Source organism: Oncorhynchus keta, chromosome 9 (assembly GCF_023373465.1).
Source record: "Oncorhynchus keta strain PuntledgeMale-10-30-2019 chromosome 9, Oket_V2, whole genome shotgun sequence".
Lineage (NCBI taxonomy): Eukaryota > Metazoa > Chordata > Actinopteri > Salmoniformes > Salmonidae > Oncorhynchus > Oncorhynchus keta.
Window position 1 is genome coordinate 33,333,577 of NC_068429.1, and position 24,475 is coordinate 33,358,051.

The following is a 24,475-nucleotide window of genomic DNA, read 5'->3' on the forward strand; positions in this document are numbered from 1 at the left end:
GGTCCCTCTGCCTGTGTTGTCTGATTCAGAGCACTACAGTACTTCGGTCCCAGACTTAGACTGAGCCTCAGGAGCACAATCAGTCTGTCATCGTGTTTGATCATACTTAACATACATACAGGCGGAGGAAGTGGAGAGCCTGTCGATCATGGCCAGGAAATAAAACAGGCCGATTCTCTAAAATATATCACACTGATATGGCTTGTTAACCGATCCTGTTTAATAACTAGGAGTCAGATTGAGCTAGAAATAGTTTAGATGTTCACAGAAGTCCCTCATTTCAGTACAACAGTTTTTCCCCCCTTTGACTTTTGTCAATTTAAAATTCACGTCACTCTATAATCAATGTTGTTCATTAGGTATCATTTCAATGGCCATTATCGCAACATCTCAGCACATACATCATTTAACAGATGAAGAACACTATTAGGAAAATACTCCTCAACATAGAACCTTCTCATTACTGAGCATGTGCACCTGCTGGATAAAAACTATGTCCATGGGACCAGGGAGGCGCTCTCCCAAAACATCTATCCACAAACAAGCTGTGGTGGTGGGTATAGGTTGGCGATACTGTACAACGTAACTTTAAACTCTAATAAACAATGTTAGCATTTCTACTCGCGTGTTATCTTTTGTTTAAAAAACAGTGGGACATGTTTAGCGATAGGAATATGCTTGAAAAGGTTAGCAGTTGTGTAAAGTACTTAAGTAAAAATACTTTAAAGTTCTACTTAAATCATTTTTGGGGGTATCTGTACTTTACTATTTATATTTTTGACTACTTTTATACTTTTACTTCACTACATTCCTAAAGAAAATAATGTACTTTTTACCCCATTTATTTTCTCTGACACCCAAAAGTACTCGTTATATTTTGAATGCTTAGCGGGACAGGAAAACACCTAAAGAGAAAACCCCCTTTCATCCCTATTGCATCGGATCTGGTGGACTTTCTAAACACAAATGATTTGTTGATAAATGATGTCTGAGTGCTATCCGTAAATCTAAAAAAAGAAAGCAATGCAGTGTAATGTCCAAACTGATGGGAACTCACAAGTGCGCATCGTCACTGATCTCCACACTGTTTTTGACATTGTGGCGGTTCCTTTCTCTCTCTTCCAGTTTCTGTGTCTGAAAAACATCCGGACATTCCTCAAGGTGTGCCACGACAAGTTTGGCCTGCGGAACAGTGAACTGTTTGACCCCTTCGACCTGTTTGATGTCAGGGACTTCGGCAAGGTGAGTGATATTGATTTTAGATGGGAGGTCATTGTGGTTTGGGCCCTCATGACAAGGCCGTGTGTGTAGCTATTGAAGTGTTGAGTGTTCTGCCCTGCCCAATGTCTTACTCGGAGATAGGATATTTTTTCCCAATGTGATATAACAGGGTAAAACTGTTGATACTGCTTCTCAGAAAATATAATATGCCTGGTTATGGAGAGCCAGTATTGTTGGAATGATAAGCTCAGCACAGATCTGATTAGAATATGGGAAGTTTTGGGTGAAATGTAATAGTACTGTTTTTACAGCTCACAGTCAGATCTGACTGCTGTTGCAGCAGGGTATTGTGCATTTCACTTTTCAGAGCATACGGTGTCACTTCAGGGTCAGCACTTTGTGCATGTGTCAGTGAGTGTGGTTGGGTGAATATGTACATCTTTGTTTTATTCCAGTGTGTGAGATGGTACATGTTTTTTTCTTGAAGCTGTGTGCGTGTGCGTGTGCGTGTGCGTGTGTGTGTGTGTGTGGCTCAGCAGCAGGAGGCTGACTCATTTCCAGGTATTACTGTGAGGGGTGGGGGTTAGGGACAGGATATAAGCACTGGGGTATTACAGTATCCCTTCTGCTCTGTCTGGGTGTGGGCCTCAGCTTGCAGTTAAACCCTCCTGTTCTCTTCACTTGCCCTGGGTGCCCTGGAGGTGTCCGTGTTAGATCCAGGGAACATTTAACTGGATCTCTCTCTTTACAGCTAATCCTATTTACTGTGAACCATGGGGGATGGTTGAGGTCTCGCCAGGCTAGTGGGTTACTAAAGCATTGCACATATGCAGAGTGATGTCATAGGAAACTGTATATATCTAGTGCCAGTATACAGTATGCCGTGATGCTAGGATTAGTTTGGACTATTTTTTTCCACTGTTGTCTCTAGGTGGAATGAGTCAGATCAGGGGTGTTTGTTGATGGTGTAAATGACCTTCCGGGGCTGAAGTTTGAGGTGTGGATAAATGTCTGATTGGGAACAGGATTTAATTATTTATAGGACATACTTTAATCTTCACTGTGAGTGTCATCAGATCCTCTGGCCATGCCCTCCAGGCTCAGTTGACATGGACTGTTTTGGCATTTAACCCCATGAAAATTCTTATCTGACTGATGTATGGACATGGAGGCCAGAAGAGTTTGGCATTTTGTAGATGTCTGGGAGTCAATGAGCTCACAGTAAATTATATTAAAATTGGGCCCCAGTCAGAATCAATTCCACACACCCTCCACATGGCAATTTGGAAATTGCGTTTTTCATGGTCTCAGAGGTGGCAGGCTTGTCTTCGCATTGATTTTCCATTAAGGGAAAGCATCACATTATAATATATTGACGTGAACATATCCCCTGTAATGTGGCTTACATTTAAATGTGTGGGTGCGCGTGCGTGCGTTCCCTATTAAGCAAAGATAAGGGAGGGTATTTGTCTTCTTGTAGAAAGGCTGGTTAGACAGCCTCTTGAACTTTTTCTTCCTACTCCTTTGTTAACTTTTTTATACTTACGACATGGATTTTCTTCTTGAAAGTGTTTTATGATATTTAACACAGGGTATGGGTGAGAGAGGTTGGGGATCAGGGGGCTTGAATCAGCTTCTTCTCCTCATCCTCTCATACTGTATGTTTGCACTGGCTCGCTGTCAGGGGCAACAGAGTTCACCTTTCCGCCCTTCCAATCCATCTCTCTCTCTCTAATGATGGCCTATCCCAGGTCATATGATTGGTAGACAGAGGGAGATGGGGCTAACAGGCCCACAGTGCTGCAGGCATAGCACCCTCAGAACCTCCTCCCACCCCCTCCCCTCTCAGTGATCTTGTTCTGGGTCGTTGAAACAGCCTCAAACCTTCTCCATTGCCCCTCTCTCCTCCACACATTCTCCCACACTACCCTCCTCCTGCACCCCAACTCCCTTCTCCTTTTCTCACCACCATCACCGATTACCACCCGGGATAGAAGCTCTTGTTCCACACAGATGAACCCCCCCCCCCCCTTCATTAGATATTCATTATGACATCATTAGCGATGAAAACAGCTTATTACAGTAGACCCAGGGGAACGCTTGGGTCTAAACGTTCCCTCCACTACCTCCCAACAGCCTTGATTTTCTACCTTTTTAATTAGCTTCCCAGAGAAACATGGCTGTCATTTAAATGAACATGGCAATCAGTTTGTTTGGCTGTTGAGATGGTGAGCATAATTAGGCTGCACCTGTTAACCGTTTATCAGCTTTGGGGGATTTCCGGTCTGTCTGTGACTTGTGGCCGATGATGAGAGATGGAAGTTCTGACAACCTGCACTGTCATCTTCATTAGGCAAAGCATTGTTCTTTAAAATGCAGACAGCGAAAACAGTTTGTATTATTTCTACACGAAACTGACTTTGAATTGTAACTGATTCATGGACAAGCTAAGCTTTCAGACTGTAATTCATTGAATTGATATTGTGGCATCAAGGTAAGTTTTGCAATGGCTGTGTGCATTTGAGTGCAACATTGGCTGACAGTCTGTGCAATGAGAAGAAGCCCAGAGATGAAGTAACAATCACTTTACTAAAGTAACGTGAAGGACAAGGGAACAATTTACAGTCAAACTCAGTTGCACATGACTGCACTCTCTTTCAGCTGCATCCCATTCTACATCAAAATTGCCATTGTTTTGAGCAATGACGATTTTAGCATGTCCATTTCGGTGGGGCAAAACATTTATAAATGTGGGATGCATGCCAGCAAAGCCACTACACAACACAACACTAAATAATACATTAATTGCACTATAACGGTGACAAATGGTGCCCATAAAGCTGTCCCAACAACAGAGTCCCAACAGCAGAGTCCTAACAGCAGTCCCAACACTTTACCACTGCTACACCTGGCTATCAGGGGAACCTTGTCTGGCAGCGAAACAGTTAATTCAGCCTCATTTACCGCCTTTAAAAAAACAAAGCTGATATGGCTGACTTGCTTAAAGAAATGTGGTTTCTACTGACAATTGAGATGTACAAACTATGCCATAAAGGGACGACAAGCAGATAAGAGGCAATCCGTAATTTCAATTAAGACATTAATGAGCGAGCTCGGACTGATTTAGTCAACAAGTCATCCTATAAATATTTGTTTAGAACTTTTGAAATGTATAGCGACAGAATTCAGAACATGGGCCGTTCTTACAGTGTTCTCCCTGTACACCAAGTCAGAACCGTAGGATAAATAAAGGGGGCATATAAGCAGGCAATGAAAGCTCTTACAATATTCAATGATTACATTTCTCTGAAACAGGTTATAGGCTACATGTGCACCACCAAGTCAGAACAGTAGGCAAAATGAAGAGGGGTAAATAGACCAACTTATTAGGGTGAGGCACATGGGCTACTAACAGCTTACTATACAACATGCACTTAGTATTACTTTCTTAGCTGCAGTATACATATCTCCCTGGCATATTATATCATTTTGCAGCAGCGTACAATACATTTTTGGACTCACCTTGTTGTGCTGTGATCACTTGAACAGGAAGGTGACATGGCAGTCCTTCCTGGGCAAACTTTGTCATCAAAGTCTGGCATTCTATGGATTTATGGTGCTTTCAAGACAACTGGGAACTCAAGGTCGAATCATGATCGAATCATGAAAAAAACAAGGTCGAATCATGATGGCGTCATTGAGTCGGCAGGTAACCTAGTGGGTCAGAGCGTTGAGCCAGTAACCTAAAGGTTGCTGTATCGAATCCTGAGCTGACAAGATAAAAATCTGTCGTTCTGCCCCTGAACAAGGCAGTTAACCCACTGTTCACCGGTAGGCCATCATTGTAAATAAGAATTTGTTCTTAACTGACTTGCCTAGTAAAATAAAGGTTTTTAAAAAATGTAAAACCTAAGGGGCTAGAATTTTCGTGGTCTAACCTTAACTGTGACGTAATGTCCTAATGAGTGACAGAACACTGAGCCAATCACGGCGCAATGCTCCGTATTTTCTGCTGGTTTGCCCCACCACCACAGAAAGCATTGAGCTAGGCTGAAACACTAGCATTTTGGAGCTGCCTTACTCAAGAAATCAAAAAAGAGACATTGTTTGTATGCAGCTTTATTAACTCAATTCTATATATTTTTTTACATTGGTTGCAAACCATATAAGACTTTGTTTGGAAGTAGGCAACATTCAGACATCCAAGGACTGTCTCTCAAGAGAAAGGCTGTGTAAATGTGTCCTTTGGTTGTCATGTCAGCAGTGAGGAGAGAGAATGCTGTCAGGTAGGACAGGATGCCATTGGCTAAATGATTGCCTCGGTGGAGAATGAGGAAGGGGGTGGAGAGGAAATTATGGAGAGATAGGAAGTGGAGGGTGGGGGGAAGACTCTGCAACCATCAGACACCTGTCTTTCCCAATTAATTTGAACTGCACTCTTTCAGCTTCCATTTCTCTCTCTCTTCCCTCACATTTATCTATTTGCCTTTTACCCTCTCTCCCCCTCTTCCTCTCATCATTCTCCAGTCTCACCCTCCCTCTTTTTTCTCTTAGTATGTTTAGGGCTGGGGGAAATGACCAAAATAACATATGACAGTATATCATTTGATGTTTCTGAATAATACAAGTTCTAGATATACTTTATGGGTAGTGCATGACCCTACACTCTCAGAAACAAGTACTATCTAGAACCTAAAAGGGTTCTACCTGGAACCTTAAAAGGGTGCTCCTATGGGGACAGCTAAATAGCTCTTTTGGAACCCTTTTTTCTAAGAGGGTAGGATGGTTTTAACGAGCTTTCTCCATTCTGATTGCTTTATACTGTTCAATCAAACATCAACCCCCAATTAATAGGAGGACAAAACTGACAGTGTAGTACTATGTAGAACATGGCATAGGAATCAACATTCTCTTTAGTAGGCTCTGAGGGACAGTTTGACATTTTCTGGGGTGGTGGGCGCTGGTCCAAAATTGGGAAGGGTTGTCTAACTGAATTTTTTGTTTTAAGGAGGGTTGTGTGTCTTTTTATTGGGCACAGGGGCGGGTAGTGCATTTTTTCCCCTGATTTATATTCAATATTGCCAAATTTGCCTGCATGCGCCTCCTCTATCAAGGTGTTTTCTGTACTTCCCTTATGCACTACACTTCTCCACGCACTAACTATACCACAAGTCAATACAGTCTACCAGTTTAATTGTATATCCTGCCCTCTATCCATAGTGACAATAGTGGTAGTAGGATCGTTTGTCCAGATCTGCAATAAGTTAACTAGCAATCACACCACACACATACATCCACAATATAGAGGAATAGCTGACAGGCAGCTGAGAGAACAGGTGCATCAAAGAACAGGTGAATCTCCCCTATTGATCTTGTTTAGGGACAATAAAATGATCCTACCTAGACTAGCCTACAACACCACAATCCAATGAATAATTGCCTTATTATTTTCAAGTGAGTACCATTGAGTAAAATTCTACTCTTTAAACTGCAGTGTAAATGTAATTTGAATAATGGTGCAAAAGCCCTGTTATTTGACTGTTTCATTCCACTCATTTCATTTGGATCAGTTGTATGTCTACTCTCGACAGATTATAAATTATAGAAAGGAACAGTATTTTTACTTCTGATACTGGTGTACTGTCTGTTGCAGATCATTATTCTCCCAAGTCATCCTATATAGTCGTAGCCACATCCTATATAGTCGTAGCCACACAAGTCATCCTATATAGTCGTAGCCACATCCTATATAGTCGTAGCCACACAAGTCATCCTATATAATCGTAGCCACATCCTATATAGTCGTAGCCACACAAGTCATCCTATATAGTCGTAGCCACACAAGTCATCCTATATAGTCGTGGGCCTGTTTTCCTGCTATTCAGGAAAGCTTTAACACGTATTCTGCCTCCTTTCCGATCCCTTGACCTAGAACCTAACTTTTAAAATATAATACCTTTTTATTTGTGGCATAAACAACTAGTCACAATGTTTTAATCTGACTAGTCTCCTGTAGGCTACTTGCTCATTTTCATCCACTCCTTTCAAATATAATTCCAGCATCCAAACTGTGCAACGGCCAGACATCTGTTACAAAACACCAAAAAGTTGAATGACATTTGGGAAAAGTGTCAAACCAAGCCTTCAGTACTGAGTAGAGAGTGATGTATTTTCAGTTTGTTGAGATTGACATACTTGATTGTGGTGTTGACAACGCAAACCATGATAATAAGCGCTCAAAGTCAGTAATCGGTATGCAGTTATGTGTTGCTTATTGGTTGTGTGTGGTGCATTGGCTCAGAAACCTGTTGGTGGATATAATTATAAATAAATATAAATCTGATTTCCCCCATCTGATAATTGTCTGCAGCCACCTCTGATGGTAGTGTAATGATACTGGCAGGGAGAGGGAGCTGGTCCTTAGTGGTCGCAAACCCTCAACCTTCTGGCCCGTAGCCCTGAACAGCATCGGCTGTGCCACAAAGCCATGTTGAAGTCGATATCCAGGTTTATAAACACAGGGTTGCTACAGTTATTGTTATTTTTGGTGGTAATACCTTTTTTGGTGTTAATTTTATCAAGGGGGAGTGTCATGTGAAAATATTTGAAAGTTGGGGAGGGAGGTGCATTCATTTTTTTAATGACAGCTTGTGTTTGATCAGCTCTGGTACTCAACCAATGGTTTCCATTTTCATAGTTATTTGTTACATTCCACCATTTTAATACATTTCTTAATTTCCTTCATTCATTTCCTGCATTAATTCAAGTTCCTTGGTGTTCACATCGCCAACAAACTATCATGGTCCAAACACACCTAGACAGTCGTGAAGAGGGCATGACAATGCCTATTCCCCCTCAGGAGACTGAAAAGATTTGGCATGGGTCCTCAGTTCCTCAAAAAGTTCTACAGCTGCACCATCGAGAGCATACTGACTGGTTGCATCACCGCCTGGTATGGCAACTGCTCAGCCTCCGACCGCAAGGCACTACAGAGGGTAGTGTGTACGGCCCAGTACATCACTGGGGCCAAGCTTCCTGCCATCCAGGAGCTCTATACCAGGCGTTGTCAGAGGAAGATTGCCAAAGACTCCATCCACCCTAGTCATAGACTGTTCTCTCTGCTACCGCATGGCAAGCGGTACTGGAGTGCTCAGTCTAGGTCCAAAAGGCTTCTTAACAGCCTCTAACCTGTGTCCCCACACATTGACTCTGTACCAGTACCCCCTGTATATAGTCTCGCTAATGTTATTTTATTTGTTGGTCCTAAATTCTATATTTATGTCTTTTTTTTCTTCTTCTTTATTTAATTTTAAAAATCATGTTTTACAACAGGTTATTTTAGTAAATACTTTCTTAACACTTATTTTTCTTAAAACTGCATTGTTGGTTAAGGGCTTATAAGTAAGCATTTCACGGAGCATGTGACAAATGCAATTTATTTGATTTGATTATGATTTTGAATGGTTTCACTTCACTTAGTTATTTGTTCAATTCCAGCATTCAATTCCACTTCCATTTGAGTGAATTTCTTAATTTCCTGCACTAATTTATCAATTAGTAGTCTTATTTAGAACATTGCATAGGGATCAAAATCCTCTTATAGCCTCTAATGCTGGTACTCGACAAATGGTTTCAATTTGCGTAGTTAATTGTTCAATTCCAGGATTCACTTCCACTATTTTAATCAATTTCTTAACTTCCTGCACTAATTTTTTATCAAGACATTTCATTTGTCTTAGTATGCCTCTATTTCGTTCCCCAAAACACTTTTCCTTGACAGAATAATAATTATCCTGTTTCACTGTGCATTTTCTGCTTCAATTGCAGTTCTTACTTTCACCACTAGGTAGTCAGACGATCTCAGAGGTGCTCTGTTTGGCGAGCTTTCCCTCCAGAAGTTGTTGACTTGTTGTGCTAGCAAGCAGCCACTCAGCTGTTAGCAGTTTCTTACTGTCAATAAAAACAGATGATTGCTATACCCTTTTCAATTCATTACTGAATTATTTAATGTAAAAATTAATACGGTATATCGTTTTTTATGGTTCACTGCCCAGCCCTAAGTGTGTTGTGATAAGACTTAGCCACGAGTTGTAGCCTCTGAGACAGTGTCGGTGTGATGTGATTACCATTCTGAGGCAGTGCAGTGGCTGATTGCTCTCCCTGCTTCTCTGGAGGCTCTGAAGCCTCTGTACACTGACCTCTGCTCCCCTTGTTTCCTTACCGCTTCCTGCACCATGGTGCTGAAAATAATCCTGTTTCTCAGCATCCCCACCCTGAACAGTGAGACTGAGCCGTTTGCTGAGCTGTGTGTGGAGCATGCCTGCAGTCTGCTGAGGTAGATTCCAACCTCGCCCTCGGCTCTTTCCCTGCTCTGCCTTTCACTGACCAACCACATGCCTCTGGTCCTGTCCCAAGGCTGCACACATCTATTCAGGAGATTATGGGAGGCCAGAAGTGAGGGAATGTAGCTATGAAGGGAAAACTGACGTCTAAGTCGTTTTTCCATTTATTTTTACAGAAGCTGCAGCCTGCATTTAAAAAGATGCTTCACTTTATTTGCTTGCAATTTACGGTATTGCATATCCTGTTTGCCTGAATAAGCAGGTCAGGTTAGAGGGACTCAGTGTCTGGGGAGAGGCTGGGGAGAGTAACACACAGAGGCATGGGGGTCAATCAGGGTCACATATTGGGTCAACCTCTCCATCACTCTTCATGTCCACACACCTCTCCTCAGACAGTTTAACACCCCTGTCCTCTTCTCAGCTGACTCCTCTGTGTCCCTGTCCTTATTCCCTCTTAGTGTCCCCGTGTGTCTTCTGTCCTCTCGTCCGTCTCCCGTCTATCAGGAGACAGAACACCCACTGCATGTTTTTACATAAAGCTGCCAAGACACAATCTATTATTCATTCCTGAAGGCACACTCCTGATGATAATTCTCCTGCTATGAATTATAGATGGCAAGTTCCCTCCCCCTTTAGGAACCCCCCCCCCCAGGACCCCCCCCCCCACCTCCCTCTTATCCCATGGTCTCATTAGTCATCGTCTCGTTACCGCCATTCCTCGGAAACAGGTGGTGGCCGGGCGATGGCTGTTGTCTGGGACTGTGTTGGTACTGCTCAGGGCCAGTGATGCTATCTTGGAATTGATTCAGAATGTGGTCAGTTCAGTGTGTGTTTCTATTGTCACTCTGCTGGCTGTTGAGAACACAAAGGAAATATGGTATGTGAAAAATGTATGACCATTTACCTTTGTCAATGTCCCTGACAAATCAAATGTGCGTGGGTCGTCCAGGTTGAGTCTGATGGACGCATAGTGAAGCTGGATTCTGGCAAGCAGATGTCCAGATATCTTTATCTGAAATGAACTCAGTCTCGTGGATTTCATCCAGCTGTCAACTGAGACCACCTGTGCCATGATTCCAATGTGTCTGTCTGTATTTACACATGCAGTGAACCTATCGTAGCCTATATCAACCCACTTTTCTCAGAAACTCAGAAAACAGTAGCAGTAATATCTTTAAATCAGCAGAGACTCACTTTCCTTAGAATCAGCTCTCTGTTTTTCAACACTGTTCTCATTCTGACAGCATTCAACAGCCACAGCCATTTAATTCGGGCCCAGAGCAGATAAACCCCTGATCTGCTGTATGAAATTGTTTTATTGAGCTCTCAAAGAATTGTACAATCAAATTCCTATTGTGGAAATAATTGCCTTCCTTTTGTTTTGTCACTGTGAATGTTTACTCTGAATTTAGTAACAGACAGAATGGGAATGGTCCCTGGCCCCGGCTCCACCCGGCTCTTTGAGGATTCTCAGCACATCATTCTGCAGTGCTGTCTGCCCAGAGGCAGCAGAGGTGTACCAGACTCTGTCTCTGGGCTGTGATTCGTTGGCCGACCTGGCGGACAGCAGAAGCTGTATCCTTCCTTCCCTGCCTGTGGTTGTGTGTGGCTGTGGTTGTGGAGCGCAGTGGGAGTAAAGAGGGGACGTCGGGGAGGATGGGCCTCCACAGGGAGAAGCGTTTGTGAATTCCACGCTGGCAGCGTGTGCTCTCATTATTTCCCCTCCCTCGCTCCCTCCCTCTCTTAACGGCCCCACAGGCACCGCTATGATGGACAGGTACACTCCCAGGAATCAACCACATGAAAAAGGGAAAAAGCTTCAAATAGGGTACCTGTCCTCTTTCATTTTTCATCACGGAGGGATTATTTTTCATATGCTCTTGAATGGAGTGATAAACTCCACCAGCATCAAAGCTTAAAGGACAATTCCACCCAAAATCTTTTGGTATTTGTTTCGTTAATCCATTGTTGACATAGTCCCAAAATGTTTTTCTTGTCAGCAATCACGTTTTCAAGATATGTCACATTCAAAATAAAGAAATCATCCCTGTATGATGCATTTCGCATCATATGATGCATGAAACAAATACAAAAATATTGTTTTTGGGTGGAGTTTTCCTTTAACTAACAAGCTAGCACAAGGTGTCACTAACTAGCAAGCTAACTAGCTAGTTAGCACACTGCTGTACTAGCGGGAGGCGAGGGCAACCTGTAGACAGTGTCCTTCGCCCCCGCCTGTCAGCAATGTTAATGACGGTGACGGCAAGGTGTTCGGCAGACGGGAGTGAAGGACACTGTCTACAGGATAATACTTCTATTTCCCTTTTGAAGATGTCATGCTCGAGGTGGGGGTGTTCAGCAGGAACCAATGGGATGCTCGAGGTGGGGGTGTTCAGCAGGAACCAATGGGATGCTCGAGGTGGGGGTGTTCAGCAGGAACCAATGGGATGCTCGAGGTGGGGGTGTTCAGCAGGAACCAATGGGATGCTCGAGGTGGGGGTGTTCAGCAGGAACCAATGGGATGCTCGAGGTGGGGGTGTTCAGCAGGAACCAATGGGATGCTCGAGGTGGGGGTGTTCAGCAGGAACCAATGGGATACTCGAGGTGGGGGTGTTCAGCAGGAACCAATGGGATGCTCGAGGTGGGGGCGTTCAGCAGGAACCAATGGGATGCTCGAGGTGGGGCGTTCAGCAGGAACCAATGGGATGCTTGAGGTGGGGGCGTTCAGCAGGAACCAATGGGATGCTCGAGGTGGGGGTGTTCAGCAGGAACCAATGGGATGCTTGAGGTGGGGGCGTTCAGCAGGAACCAATGGGATGCTCGAGTTGCTCGAATTGCGGACTGCAGTTGCACACAATTGGTCATAATGGACAAGAACTGCTGTTACTTTATTAATTGCAGTATTACTACACTGGTATAAGTGCATTTGGAAAGAATTTGTAGACAGAAAGTAAACCGTCGAGGCAGCTTAGGCTCATTACAAAATAGAATTACAGATGATGGATCATGGTTAATCCACTTTTCTCAACCGTCTGTCGCAAGAGTCAACTAAGGACAAGTGTCACACTAGGTGAAAATCCTTTACTTTCTTTACGATTGCGCACCCATTGGCTCTATGCCCTCTCAGGGTTGTTATTGAAAGCATTATCGGCCAGTAAGCAGAGAACGCTGCTGGAGTCTAGAGCAGTGATTGGTCAAGTCAGGTGAATGGGACAAGGTGACTGTAACGCTGGCAATGCTGATGTGAGGGGCAGAGTGGAGCACACACGGCTTTGTGACCAAAGCCTTACAGCTGTAATCCCTAAATCCCCAAAACCACAATCACACACAAAGAACAACTACAGCTGTTCACATCAGGTCAGGATGTTGGCCTAGTATTGTATGGGAAAATCACTGGAAAGGTTATTTTTAATCAGAAATGGTTATGGTTGTGTTTTCCAAAAATATTGCATCACTCTGATTTGAAAGGAAAGTAATAATTTTTGTTGACAACTCACTCTGTAACCTTTTTATATGGTTATACTCGTTAATGATCATTAGAGCTTCAAGGAAGGAGACAGTCAGACAGTCAGACACAGTGTTTCAGAGGAGCCCATAGTCATAAAAATACAAAGACAGGGACTAGTAGATCTAATGTCATGAAGATTGGGACTGTTGAATCTAATGCTTTCTGTTATCTGCAATCAAAGAGCTGTAAAATGTTAATTAAAATGCATGTATTATCGAGAGTAGTAGCCTAATACATGCTGGGATGGGATACCAAGGACCAGCAGCACTATAGCCTAATACATGCTGGGATGGGATACCAAGGACCAGCAGCACTATAGCATAATACATGCTGGGATGGGATACCAAGGACCAGCAGCACTATAGCCTAATACATGCTGGGATGGAATACCAAGGACCAGCAGCACTATAGCCTAATACATGCTGGGATGGAATACCAAGGACCAGCAGCACTATAGCCTAATACATGCTGGGATGGGATACCAAGGACCAGCAGCACTATAGCATAATACATGCTGGGATGGGATACCAAGGGCCAGCAGCACTATAGCCTAATACATGCTGGGATGGGATACCAAGGACCAGCAGCACTATAGCCTAATACATGCTGGGATGGGACACCAAGGACCAGCAGCACTATAGCCTAATACATGCTGGGATGGGATACCAAGGACCAGCAGCACTATAGCCTAATACATGCTGGGATGGCCAGCAGCACTATAGCCTAATACATGCTGGGATGGAATACCAAGGGCCAGCAGCACTATAGCCTAATACATGCTGGGATGGAATACCAAGGACCAGCAGCACTATAGCCTAATACATGCTGGGATGGGATACCAAGGGCCAGCAGCACTATAGCCTAATACATGCTGGGATGGGATACCAAGGACCAGCAGCACTATAGCCTAATACATGCTGGGATGGAATACCAAGGGCCAGCAGCACTATAGCCTAATACATGCTGGGATGGAATACCAAGGACCAGCAGCACTATAGCCTAATACATGCTGGGATGGGATACCAAGGACCAGCAGCACTATAGCCTAATACATGCTGGGATGGGATACCAAGGGCCAGCAGCACTATAGCCTAATACATGCTGGGATGGAATACCAAGGACCAGCAGCACTATAGCCTAATACATGCTGGGATGGGATACCAAGGACCAGCAGCACTATAGCCTAATACATGCTGGGATGGGATACCAAGGACCAGCAGCACTATAGCCTAATACATGCTGGGATGGGATACCAAGGACCAGCAGCACTATAGCCTAATACATGCTGGGATGAGATACCAAGGGCCAGCAGCACTATAGCCTAATACATGCTGGGATGGAATACCAAGGGCCAGCAGCACTATAACCTAATACATGCTGGGATGGGATACCAAGGACCAGCAGCACTATAGCCTAATACATGCTGGGATGGGACACCAAGGACCAGCAGCACTATAGCCTAATACATGCTGGGATGGGATACCAAGGAACAGCAGCACTATAGCCTAATACATGCTGGGATGGCCAGCAGCACTATAGCCTAATACATGCTGGGATGGGATACCAAGGACCAGCAGCACTATAGCATAATACATGCTGGGATGGGATACCAAGGACCAGCAGCACTATAGCCTAATACATGCTGGGATGGGATACCAAGGACCAGCAGCACTATAGCCTAATACATGCTGGGATGGGATACCAAGGACCAGCAGCACTATAGCCTAATACATGCTGGGATGGGATACCAAGGACCAGCAGCACTATAGCCTAATACATGCTGGGATGGGATACCAAGGGCCAGCAGCACTATAGCCTAATACATGCTGGGATGGAATACCAAGGGCCAGCAGCACTATAGCCTAATACATGCTGGGATGGGATACCAAGGACCAGCAGCACTATAGCCTAATACATGCTGGGATGGGACACCAAGGACCAGCAGCACTATAGCCTAATACATGCTGGGATGGAATACCAAGGACCAGCAGCACTATAGCCTAATACATGCTGGGATGGGATACCAAGGACCAGCAGCACTATAGCATAATACATGCTGGGATGGGATACCAAGGACCAGCAGCACTATAGCCTAATACATGCTGGGATGGAATACCAAGGACCAGCAGCACTATAGCCTAATACATGCTGGGATGGAATACCAAGGACCAGCAGCACTATAGCCTAATACATGCTGGGATGGGATACCAAGGACCAGCAGCACTATAGCATAATACATGCTGGGATTTGATACCAAGGGCCAGCAGCACTATAGCCTAATACATGCTGGGATGGGATACCAAGGACCAGCAGCACTATAGCCTAATACATGCTGGGATGGGACACCAAGGACCAGCAGCACTATAGCCTAATACATGCTGGGATGGGATACCAAGGACCAGCAGCACTATAGCCTAATACATGCTGGGATGGCCAGCAGCACTATAGCCTAATACATGCTGGGATGGAATACCAAGGGCCAGCAGCACTATAGCCTAATACATGCTGGGATGGAATACCAAGGACCAGCAGCACTATAGCCTAATACATGCTGGGATGGGATACCAAGGGCCAGCAGCACTATAGCCTAATACATGCTGGGATGGGATACCAAGGACCAGCAGCACTATAGCCTAATACATGCTGGGATGGAATACCAAGGGCCAGCAGCATTATAGCCTAATACATGCTGGGATGGAATACCAAGGACCAGCAGCACTATAGCCTAATACATGCTGGGATGGGATACCAAGGACCAGCAGCACTATAGCCTAATACATGCTGGGATGGGATACCAAGGGCCAGCAGCACTATAGCCTAATACATACTGGGATGGAATACCAAGGACCAGCAGCACTATAGCCTAATACATGCTGGGATGGGATACCAGGACCAGCAGCACTATAGCCTAATACATGCTGGGATGGGATACCAAGGACCAGCATCACTATAGCCTAATACATGCTGGGATGGGATACCAAGGACCAGCAGCACTATAGCCTAATACATGCTGGGATGGGATACCAAGGGCCAGCAGCACTATAGCCTAATACATGCTGGGATGGAATACCAAGGGCCAGCAGCACTATAGCCTAATACATGCTGGGATGGGATACCAAGGACCAGCAGCACTATAGCCTAATACATGCTGGGATGGGATACCAAGGGCCAGCAGCACTATAGCCTAATACATGCTGGGATGGAATACCAAGGGCCAGCAGCACTATAGCCTAATACATGCTGGGATGGAATACCAAGGACCAGCAGCACTATAGCCTAATACATGCTGGGATGGGATACCAAGGGCCATCAGCACTATAGCCTAATACATGCTGGGATGGGATACCAAGGGCCAGCAGCACTATAGCCTAATACATACTGGGATGGGATACCAAGGGCCAGCAGCACTATAGCCTAATACATGCTGGCATGGGTTACCAAGGGCCAGCAGCACTATAGCCTAATACATGCTGGCATGGGTTACCAAGGTCCAGCAGCACTATAGCCTAATACATGCTGGCATGGGTTACCAAGGGCCAGCAGCACTATAGCCTAATACATGCTGGCATGGGTTACCAAGGGCCAGCAGCACTATAGCCTAATACATGCTGGCATGGGTTACCAAGGGCCAGCAGCACTATAGCCTAATACATGCTGGCATGGGTTACCAAGGGCCAGCAGCACTATAGCCTAATACATGCTGGCATGGGTTACCAAGGGCCAGCAGCACTATAGCTTAATACATGCTGGGATGGCCAGCAGCACTATAGCCTAATACATGCTGGGATGGAATACCAAGGGCCAGCAGCACTATAGCCTAATACATGCTGGGATGGAATACCAAGGACCAGCAGCACTATAGCCTAATACATGCTGGGATGGGATACCAAGGGCCAGCAGCACTATAGCCTAATACATGCTGGGATGGGATACCAAGGACCAGCAGCACTATAGCCTAATACATGCTGGGATGGAATACCAAGGGCCAGCAGCACTATAGCCTAATACATGCTGGGATGGAATACCAAGGACCAGCAGCACTATAGCCTAATACATGCTGGGATGGGATACCAAGGACCAGCAGCACTATAGCCTAATACATGCTGGGATGGGATACCAAGGGCCAGCAGCACTATAGCCTAATACATACTGTGATGGAATACCAAGGACCAGCAGCACTATAGCCTAATACATGCTGGGATGGGATACCAAGGACCAGCAGCACTATAGCATAATACATGCTGGGATGGGATACCAAGGACCAGCAGCACTATAGCCTAATACATGCTGGGATGGAATACCAAGGACCAGCAGCACTATAGCCTAATACATGCTGGGATGGAATACCAAGGACCAGCAGCACTATAGCCTAATACATGCTGGGATGGGATACCAAGGACCAGCAGCACTATAGCATAATACATGCTGGGATTTGATACCAAGGGCCAGCAGCACTATAGCCTAATACATGCTGGGATGGGATACCAGGACCAGCAGCACTATAGCCTAATACATGCTGGGATGGGACACCAGGACCAGCAGCACTATAGCCTAATACATGCTGGGATGGGATACCAAGGACCAGCAGCACTATAGCCTAATACATGCTGGGATGGCCAGCAGCACTATAGCCTAATACATGCTGGGATGGAATACCAGGGCCAGCAGCACTATAGCCTAATACATGCTGGGATGGAATACCAGGACCAGCAGCACTATAGCCTAATACATGCTGGGATGGGATACCAAGGGCCAGCAGCACTATAGCCTAATACATGCTGGGATGGGATACCAAGGACCAGCAGCACTATAGCCTAATACATGCTGGGATGGAATACCAAGGGCCAGCAGCACTATAGCCTAATACATGCTGGGATGGAATACCAAGGACCAGCAGCACTATAGCCTAATACATGCTGGGATGGGATACCAGGACCAGCAGCACTATAGCCTAATACATGCTGGGATGGGATACCAAGGATCAGCAGCACTATAGCCTAATACATGCTGGGATGGGATACCAAGGACCAGCAGCACTATAGCCTAATACATGCTGGGATGGGATACCAAGGGCCAGCAGCACTATAGCCTAATACATGCTGGGATGGGATACCAAGGGCCAGCAGCACTATAGCCTAATACATGCTGGGATGGAATACCAAGGGCCAGCAGCACTATAGCCTAATACATGCTGGGATGGGATACCAAGGGCCAGCAGCACTATAGCCTAATACATGCTGGGATGGGATACCAAGGGCCAGCAGCACTATAGCCTAATACATGCTGGGATGGAATACCAAGGGCCAGCAGCACTATAGCCTAATACATGCTGGCATGGGTTACCAAGGGCCAGCAGCACTATAGCCTAATACATGCTGGCATGGGTTACCAAGGGCCAGCAGCACTATAGCCTAATACATGCTGGCATGGGTTACCAAGGGCCAGCAGCACTATAGCCTAATACATGCTGGCATGGGTTACCAAGGGCCAGCAGCACTATAGCCTAATACATGCTGGCATGGGTTACCAAGGGCCAGCAGCACTATAGCCTAATACATGCTGGCATGGGTTACCAAGGGCCAGCAGCACTATAGCCTAATACATGCTGGCATGGGTTACCAAGGGCCAGCAGCACTATAGCCTAATACATGCTGGCATGGGTTACCAAGGGCCAGCAGCACTATACCCTAATATCAAATCAAATCAAATCAAATCAAATTTATTTATATAGCCCTTCGTACATCAGCTGATATCTCAAAGTGCTGTACAGAAACCCAGCCTAAAACCCCAAACAGCAAACAATGCAGGTGTAAAAGCACGGTGGCTAGGAAAAACTCCGTAGAAAGGCCAAAACCTAGGAAGAAACCTAGAGAGGAACCGGGCTATGTGGGGTGGCCAGTCCTCTTCTGGCTGTGCCGGGTAGAGATTATAACAGAACATGACCAAGATGTTCAAATGTTCATAAATGACCAGCATGGTCGAATAATAATAAGGCAGAACACATGCTGGCATGGGTTACCAAGGGCCAGCAGCACTAGGCTAAAGGTAGCGTGGACTACTCCACCACTCTGTCCTATTTCTCATTGGGAATTCCATTTACTCCACCACTCCTCCTCCTCCCTCTTCCTCCCTGTTATCCTCCTCCTCCACCTTTCCCTGTAAGATTAGCAGTGTGTGGTGTGAATGCTCAATATGCTTTCCAACTGCTTCGCTCTGTCTTACTCCTCCTTCCTCCCTCTCTCTCCTCTGTCTCTAATAAACTCTCTCTTGTCGACTATTTCCCTCTTTCTATATTTGTTTCCCATCGTAGTCTTTCTGTCACAGTTATGGTATTTGGCCCAGTCTATATTTGTTTCCCATCGTAGTCTTTCTGTCACAGTTATTTTATTGTATTTGGCCCAGTCTATATTTGTTTCCCATCGTAGTCTTTCTGTCACAGTTATTGTATTTGGCCCAATCTATATTTGTTTCCCATCGTAGTCTTTCTGCCATAGTTATTGTATTTGGCCCAGGCTATATTTGTTTCTCATCGTAGTCTTTCTGTCACAGTTATTGTATTTGGACCAGGCTATACGTGTTTCCCATCGTAGTCTTTCTGTCACAGTTATTGTATTTGGACCAGGCTATATTTGTTTCCCATCGTAGTCTTTCTGTCACAGTTATTGTATTTGGACCAGGCTATATTTGTTTCCCATCGTAGTCTTTCTGTCACAGTTATTGTATTTGGACCAGGCTATATTTTGCGTTTGCTATTGAAGGTCCAATGCAGCCGTTTTTATTTAAATATAAAATCATGATTGTTTTAAATGAAAATGGTCAAAAAGAAACAAAAATAGATTCTTAGCAAAGAGCAATTTCTTAACCAGAAGGGGACTAGGGTTCCAATTTTGGAACCCCCACATTCAGCTGGAAGGTGGCGCATGGACACAAAAATATTCCTAAAAATATTTAACCTCCACACATTAACAAGTCCAATAGCTCAAATGAAAGATAAACAACTTGTTTATCTGCCCAGCAAGTCAGATTTCTAAAATGTTTTACGGCGAAAACATAGCACATATTTATGTCAAACCACCACCGCAGACATAGCGTTGGAAAAGTTGGAAAAAATATGCAATCAACAAATGCAGGATTAAAAGAAAAATAATTTCACTAACCTTTTGAAATCTTCATCAGATGACAGTAATATAACATGTTACACAGTACATTTATGTTTTTTTCAATAATATGCTATATATATCCATAAATCTCTGTTTACAATGACGCATCGTTCAAAAAATGATACTCAAATGTCCGGAGAAATGACGATAGCTCCGGCAGATAACGTCAGCTAACAAGGAATACACATCATAAACTTTGACTAAATATACATGTTCTACATATATATAGAAAGATACACTTCTTCTAAATGCAATCGCTGTGTTACATTTATTTTTAACGTTACAGGTTTCGTTCCTAGGCTATACTATGAGTCGGCGCTCAAAAATTAGCATTATGGCTCCTCTATCTTGGAGTCCACACAAACCCAAATTTACCACATAAATATTCCCTTACCTTTGCTGTTCTTCCATCAGAAGACCTGGAAGGAATTATACTTACCAAAAACAGTGTTTAGTTTTGCAGTCTGTGTCTTTCGGTTCTCAAAAGTCAAGTGGATGCGCACCAAAACGTCAAACTTACATATTATATGTCGACTAAACTTATCAAACTAAGTTCATAATCAAGCTTTAACATGTTATAAAGGTGTACAGCAATCGTGAGGACGAACAGAAACGCATGCATTGTATAATCGACAGGACCGGAGCAGAGCGCGCATAAAAGTGACCTGTTTTTTCGCGTGACCGAAAGGTTTCGGCCTGCCAAAACTCTCGTGAGCACGCGATTCTCACAATGAGAAGCCCCATTGAAAGCTGAGATCGCGCTGAAGACAGAGAGACTGTTCCCAGACCTGTAAGTGCTTGGGAAGGGTGGGGGCGATGACGTCAAAGTTGGGCCAACTTTTCTGATGACAAGAGAGAGTTTGGGAGAATGACTGCCCTGAGAGTTCTGCTTTACATACAGACATAATTTAAACGGTTTTAGAAGCTTTAGAGTGTTTTCTATTCAATAATATTTTTTATTTGCATATATTCGCAACTTTTGACAAAAAAAAATTATGTTTACTATGGGCACGCAATTACTCCAGCGGGGGCAGTAGACAGCCCTATCCCCAACAGGTTTTAAGCAAGAATTTTGCTAGGACTGTCTGGGAGTGGTCTGAGTGGGGAGAGGAAAACCAGCTGTTATTGGCAGAGAGGTTTGGAACTCTTTCTTATTGTACTAACTAATTCAGAGCCGTTTGATGTCACCAGGTAGGCCAAAACTCTGTCTCACCAAAATAGGCTGGAATTTCTTACACTAAAAGGTTATTATTAATATTCTCACTATTTTACAGTATTATTCCATCCTCGTAATGTGGAAATATATATAAAACCCAGAAAAACTATGTTTTTGACTGCACTGGGCGGTGTTCTACACAGCCTGAGGTAATTGGACACGCCTGATAAAGTGTGTGTAAAAGGCTAGTGTTCTCTTTATGTGTAGTGTTGAATAGCCTGCCAGGTGTTGCTGGAGCCCTCATGCAGTGTGCTAAACTGTTGCCCTCCTCCGCCTCCTCACCTCTCCTCATTTCTCACCCTGCAGGTGTCCTCTAGCAGGTAGTAATAACGCCCAGCCCTGTACTGTCTGGACTAACATAAACTGTCCAGAAGGAGAGCACTGCCTGGGCCATATCTGGGTACAAAAATAAACCTCAGGGAAGTTTGCCTTGAACCCCATAAAGATCTTGGGCATTAACCTGAGTTTAAATGTATTTGGCTAAGGTCTATGTTAACTTCCGACTTCAACTGTATTTGATAGATCAGTCTGACTGAGCGGTGGTTGGCAGCAGCAGGCTCGTAAGCATTCATTCAAACCTACTTTCCTGCGTTTGCCAGCAGCTCTTCGCAATGCTTGAAGCACAGCGCTGTTTATGACTTAAAGCCGATCAAATCCCGAGATTAGGCTGGCAATACTATAGTGTCTATAAGAATATCCAATAGTCAAAGGTATATGAAATACAAATGGTACTGTATAGAGAGAAGTAGTCCTATAATTCCTATAATAGCTACAACCTAAAACTTCTTAACTGGGAATATTGAAGACTCATGTTAAAAGGAACCACCAGCTTTCATATGTTCCGAGCAAGGAACTTAAACATCAGCTTTTTTACATGGCACATATTGCACTTTTACTTTCTTCTCCAACACTGTGTTTTTGCATTATACGAACCAAATTGAAAATGTTTCATTATTTTTTTGAGACTAAATTGATTTTATTTATGTATTATATATAAAAAAAATGTAAGTGTTCATTCAGTATTGTTGTAATTGTCATTATTACAAATACATCGGGGGGAAAAAATCGGCCGATTAATCGGTAGCGTCCTTTTTTTTGGTCCTCCAATAATCGGTATTGGTATCGGCAAAAAAATCATAATCGGTCGACCTCCAGTTGAGAGATTTTATAGGTACACTGGGACTGTCACTCTCACTCACAGCAATCAATAACCTCTCACCTCTCCCATCTGATAAAAGAGTGTGCGTGTCTACGTGCATGTGTGTGTTTTTAGTAAGGGTTTATGGGAGAAGAATATTGCTCATTGTTCAAGTTGTTTTTGGTTTCAGTTTTCCTCCCAGAAAAAGAAACATTATTACAAAGTTGCAGACGGTGGAGATTTTAAGCTATGCACCTAGTGATGCCAAACTATGCACAACCAACTACCCGGAATGGAAGCAAAACAAGTCTACACTCTCCAGCTCCCCACACCTACACAGACTTAACAGAGAGAGTGTTTTCTGAAGATTATCCACACAGTGGTCACTGTGTGCTGCTGGCTGCTGGCTGGCACTCTCAGGCTTCATGGTACTTCATGTTTCCAGCCGGAGCAGAACAGCTAGTCTTTGTGTGGCCGCAACATTTGCTTCATTGTCAGAGCAGATGCATGTAGTTAGTGACATTTTTTTATTGTCTTCGTTGAAGAAAAGCTGCATGTTCCATAGGAGACGGTCGTCAACACAAACACAGTCCCATAGTATTGTTTCTGTCATAAAAAGAAAGACCAGACTCAGAACAAGCCTAAAGCACAGAAACACATATAGAATGCCTTGAAAAGTCCCCAAACAAACACAGAAATGCATTCAGACAAAGACATGGTGTATTACGGCCCTAAGCGCTGGTGGGCAACACTTATAAAGGAACACAGCCCTGGAGAGTCCCCCAAGCGAAGCCTTCGCCTTGCTGCACTCTCAGCTAGTACCAGCTGGCAGCCTGAGTCCTGTGTTTCTGCTTAGCTCTTCCAATACCGCTCTAGTTTTACTCATTTCAAAAGGGGTTTCTCAGTTTCTGTTCTGTAGTGGAGGAACTATGGGACCTCTGTGGGATGCTTTAACAGCTTCTAAACAGCTCTCCTTTTTTTAGCCTGCCGTGGGTTGATTTCCCAGAAAGGGAAAATCATTGAAAGACTGGATCTCACACGGCTGCTTCCAAGGGTGTCTGGACTGCACAGGTCGCTACTCGCTACACTACAGCAGGCGTGACTCGCTATGCCTCTCATACATGCGAGCAGACGCACACACCCACACACACACACACACACTTGCAAACACATAGCGAGTGACTTACAAACAACCACCTGTGGTGTATGTCACTTTATGAAGACATACTATTTCTGTACATTCTTGTTTAATGTAAAGTAATAAACGTTTTTTACAGAACACACTTGCCAGCTAATACATGCCTAGGGTTCCGCCTTCTCGCTCCCGTACTCAACTCTGAGCCGTGACATCACTGCCTCATACGTCACTGCTCAACATTAACATTACACCTCATCTAGGGCGGCAGGTAGCCTAGTGGTCGGAGTGTTGGGCCAGTAAGAGAAATGGTTTGAATGGTTTGAATACCCTGAGCCGACAAAGGTGAAAAACCTGTCGAAGTGCTTTTGAGCAAGGCACTTAAACCCAATTACTCCAGGGTCGCCCTGTAAAAAACTGTGGCTGACCCTGTAAAACAATACATTGCACTGCATCTGTCTTGTGTATGTGAAATAATAATAATGGATCTCCCTTTCTGGAGAACAAAAAACAACCTTTCTCTCAGCAGGTCATAAGGGGATTATTCTGCCCTTGTAAAGTTAACCTCTTCCTAGTCTGGCTTTTCACTAAAGCTCAGTATACAGTGCCTTCAGTAAGTATTCACAACCCTGGACTTTTTCCACATTTTGTTGTGTTACAGCCTGAATTTAAAATTGATTAAATTGAGATTGTTTTGTCACCGGCCTCCACACAATACTCCATAATGTCAAAGCGAATTTGTTTTTCAATTGTTT

General features: G+C 44.2%; 1 protein-coding gene across 13 annotated transcripts in view; it reads left to right on the forward strand.

Annotated features, from left to right (window-relative positions):
* Positions 1–24,475, forward strand: part of LOC118387587 (guanine nucleotide exchange factor VAV2) — a 247,064-nt gene that overhangs the window by 50,533 nt on the left and 172,056 nt on the right. For all 13 annotated transcript variants that reach the window (XM_052525717.1, XM_052525722.1, XM_052525714.1 and 10 more), the window contains exon 2: positions 1,126–1,242. In XM_052525717.1, the coding sequence (XP_052381677.1) occupies positions 1,126–1,242 (117 nt within the window). The remainder of the gene's footprint in view (positions 1–1,125; positions 1,243–24,475) is intronic.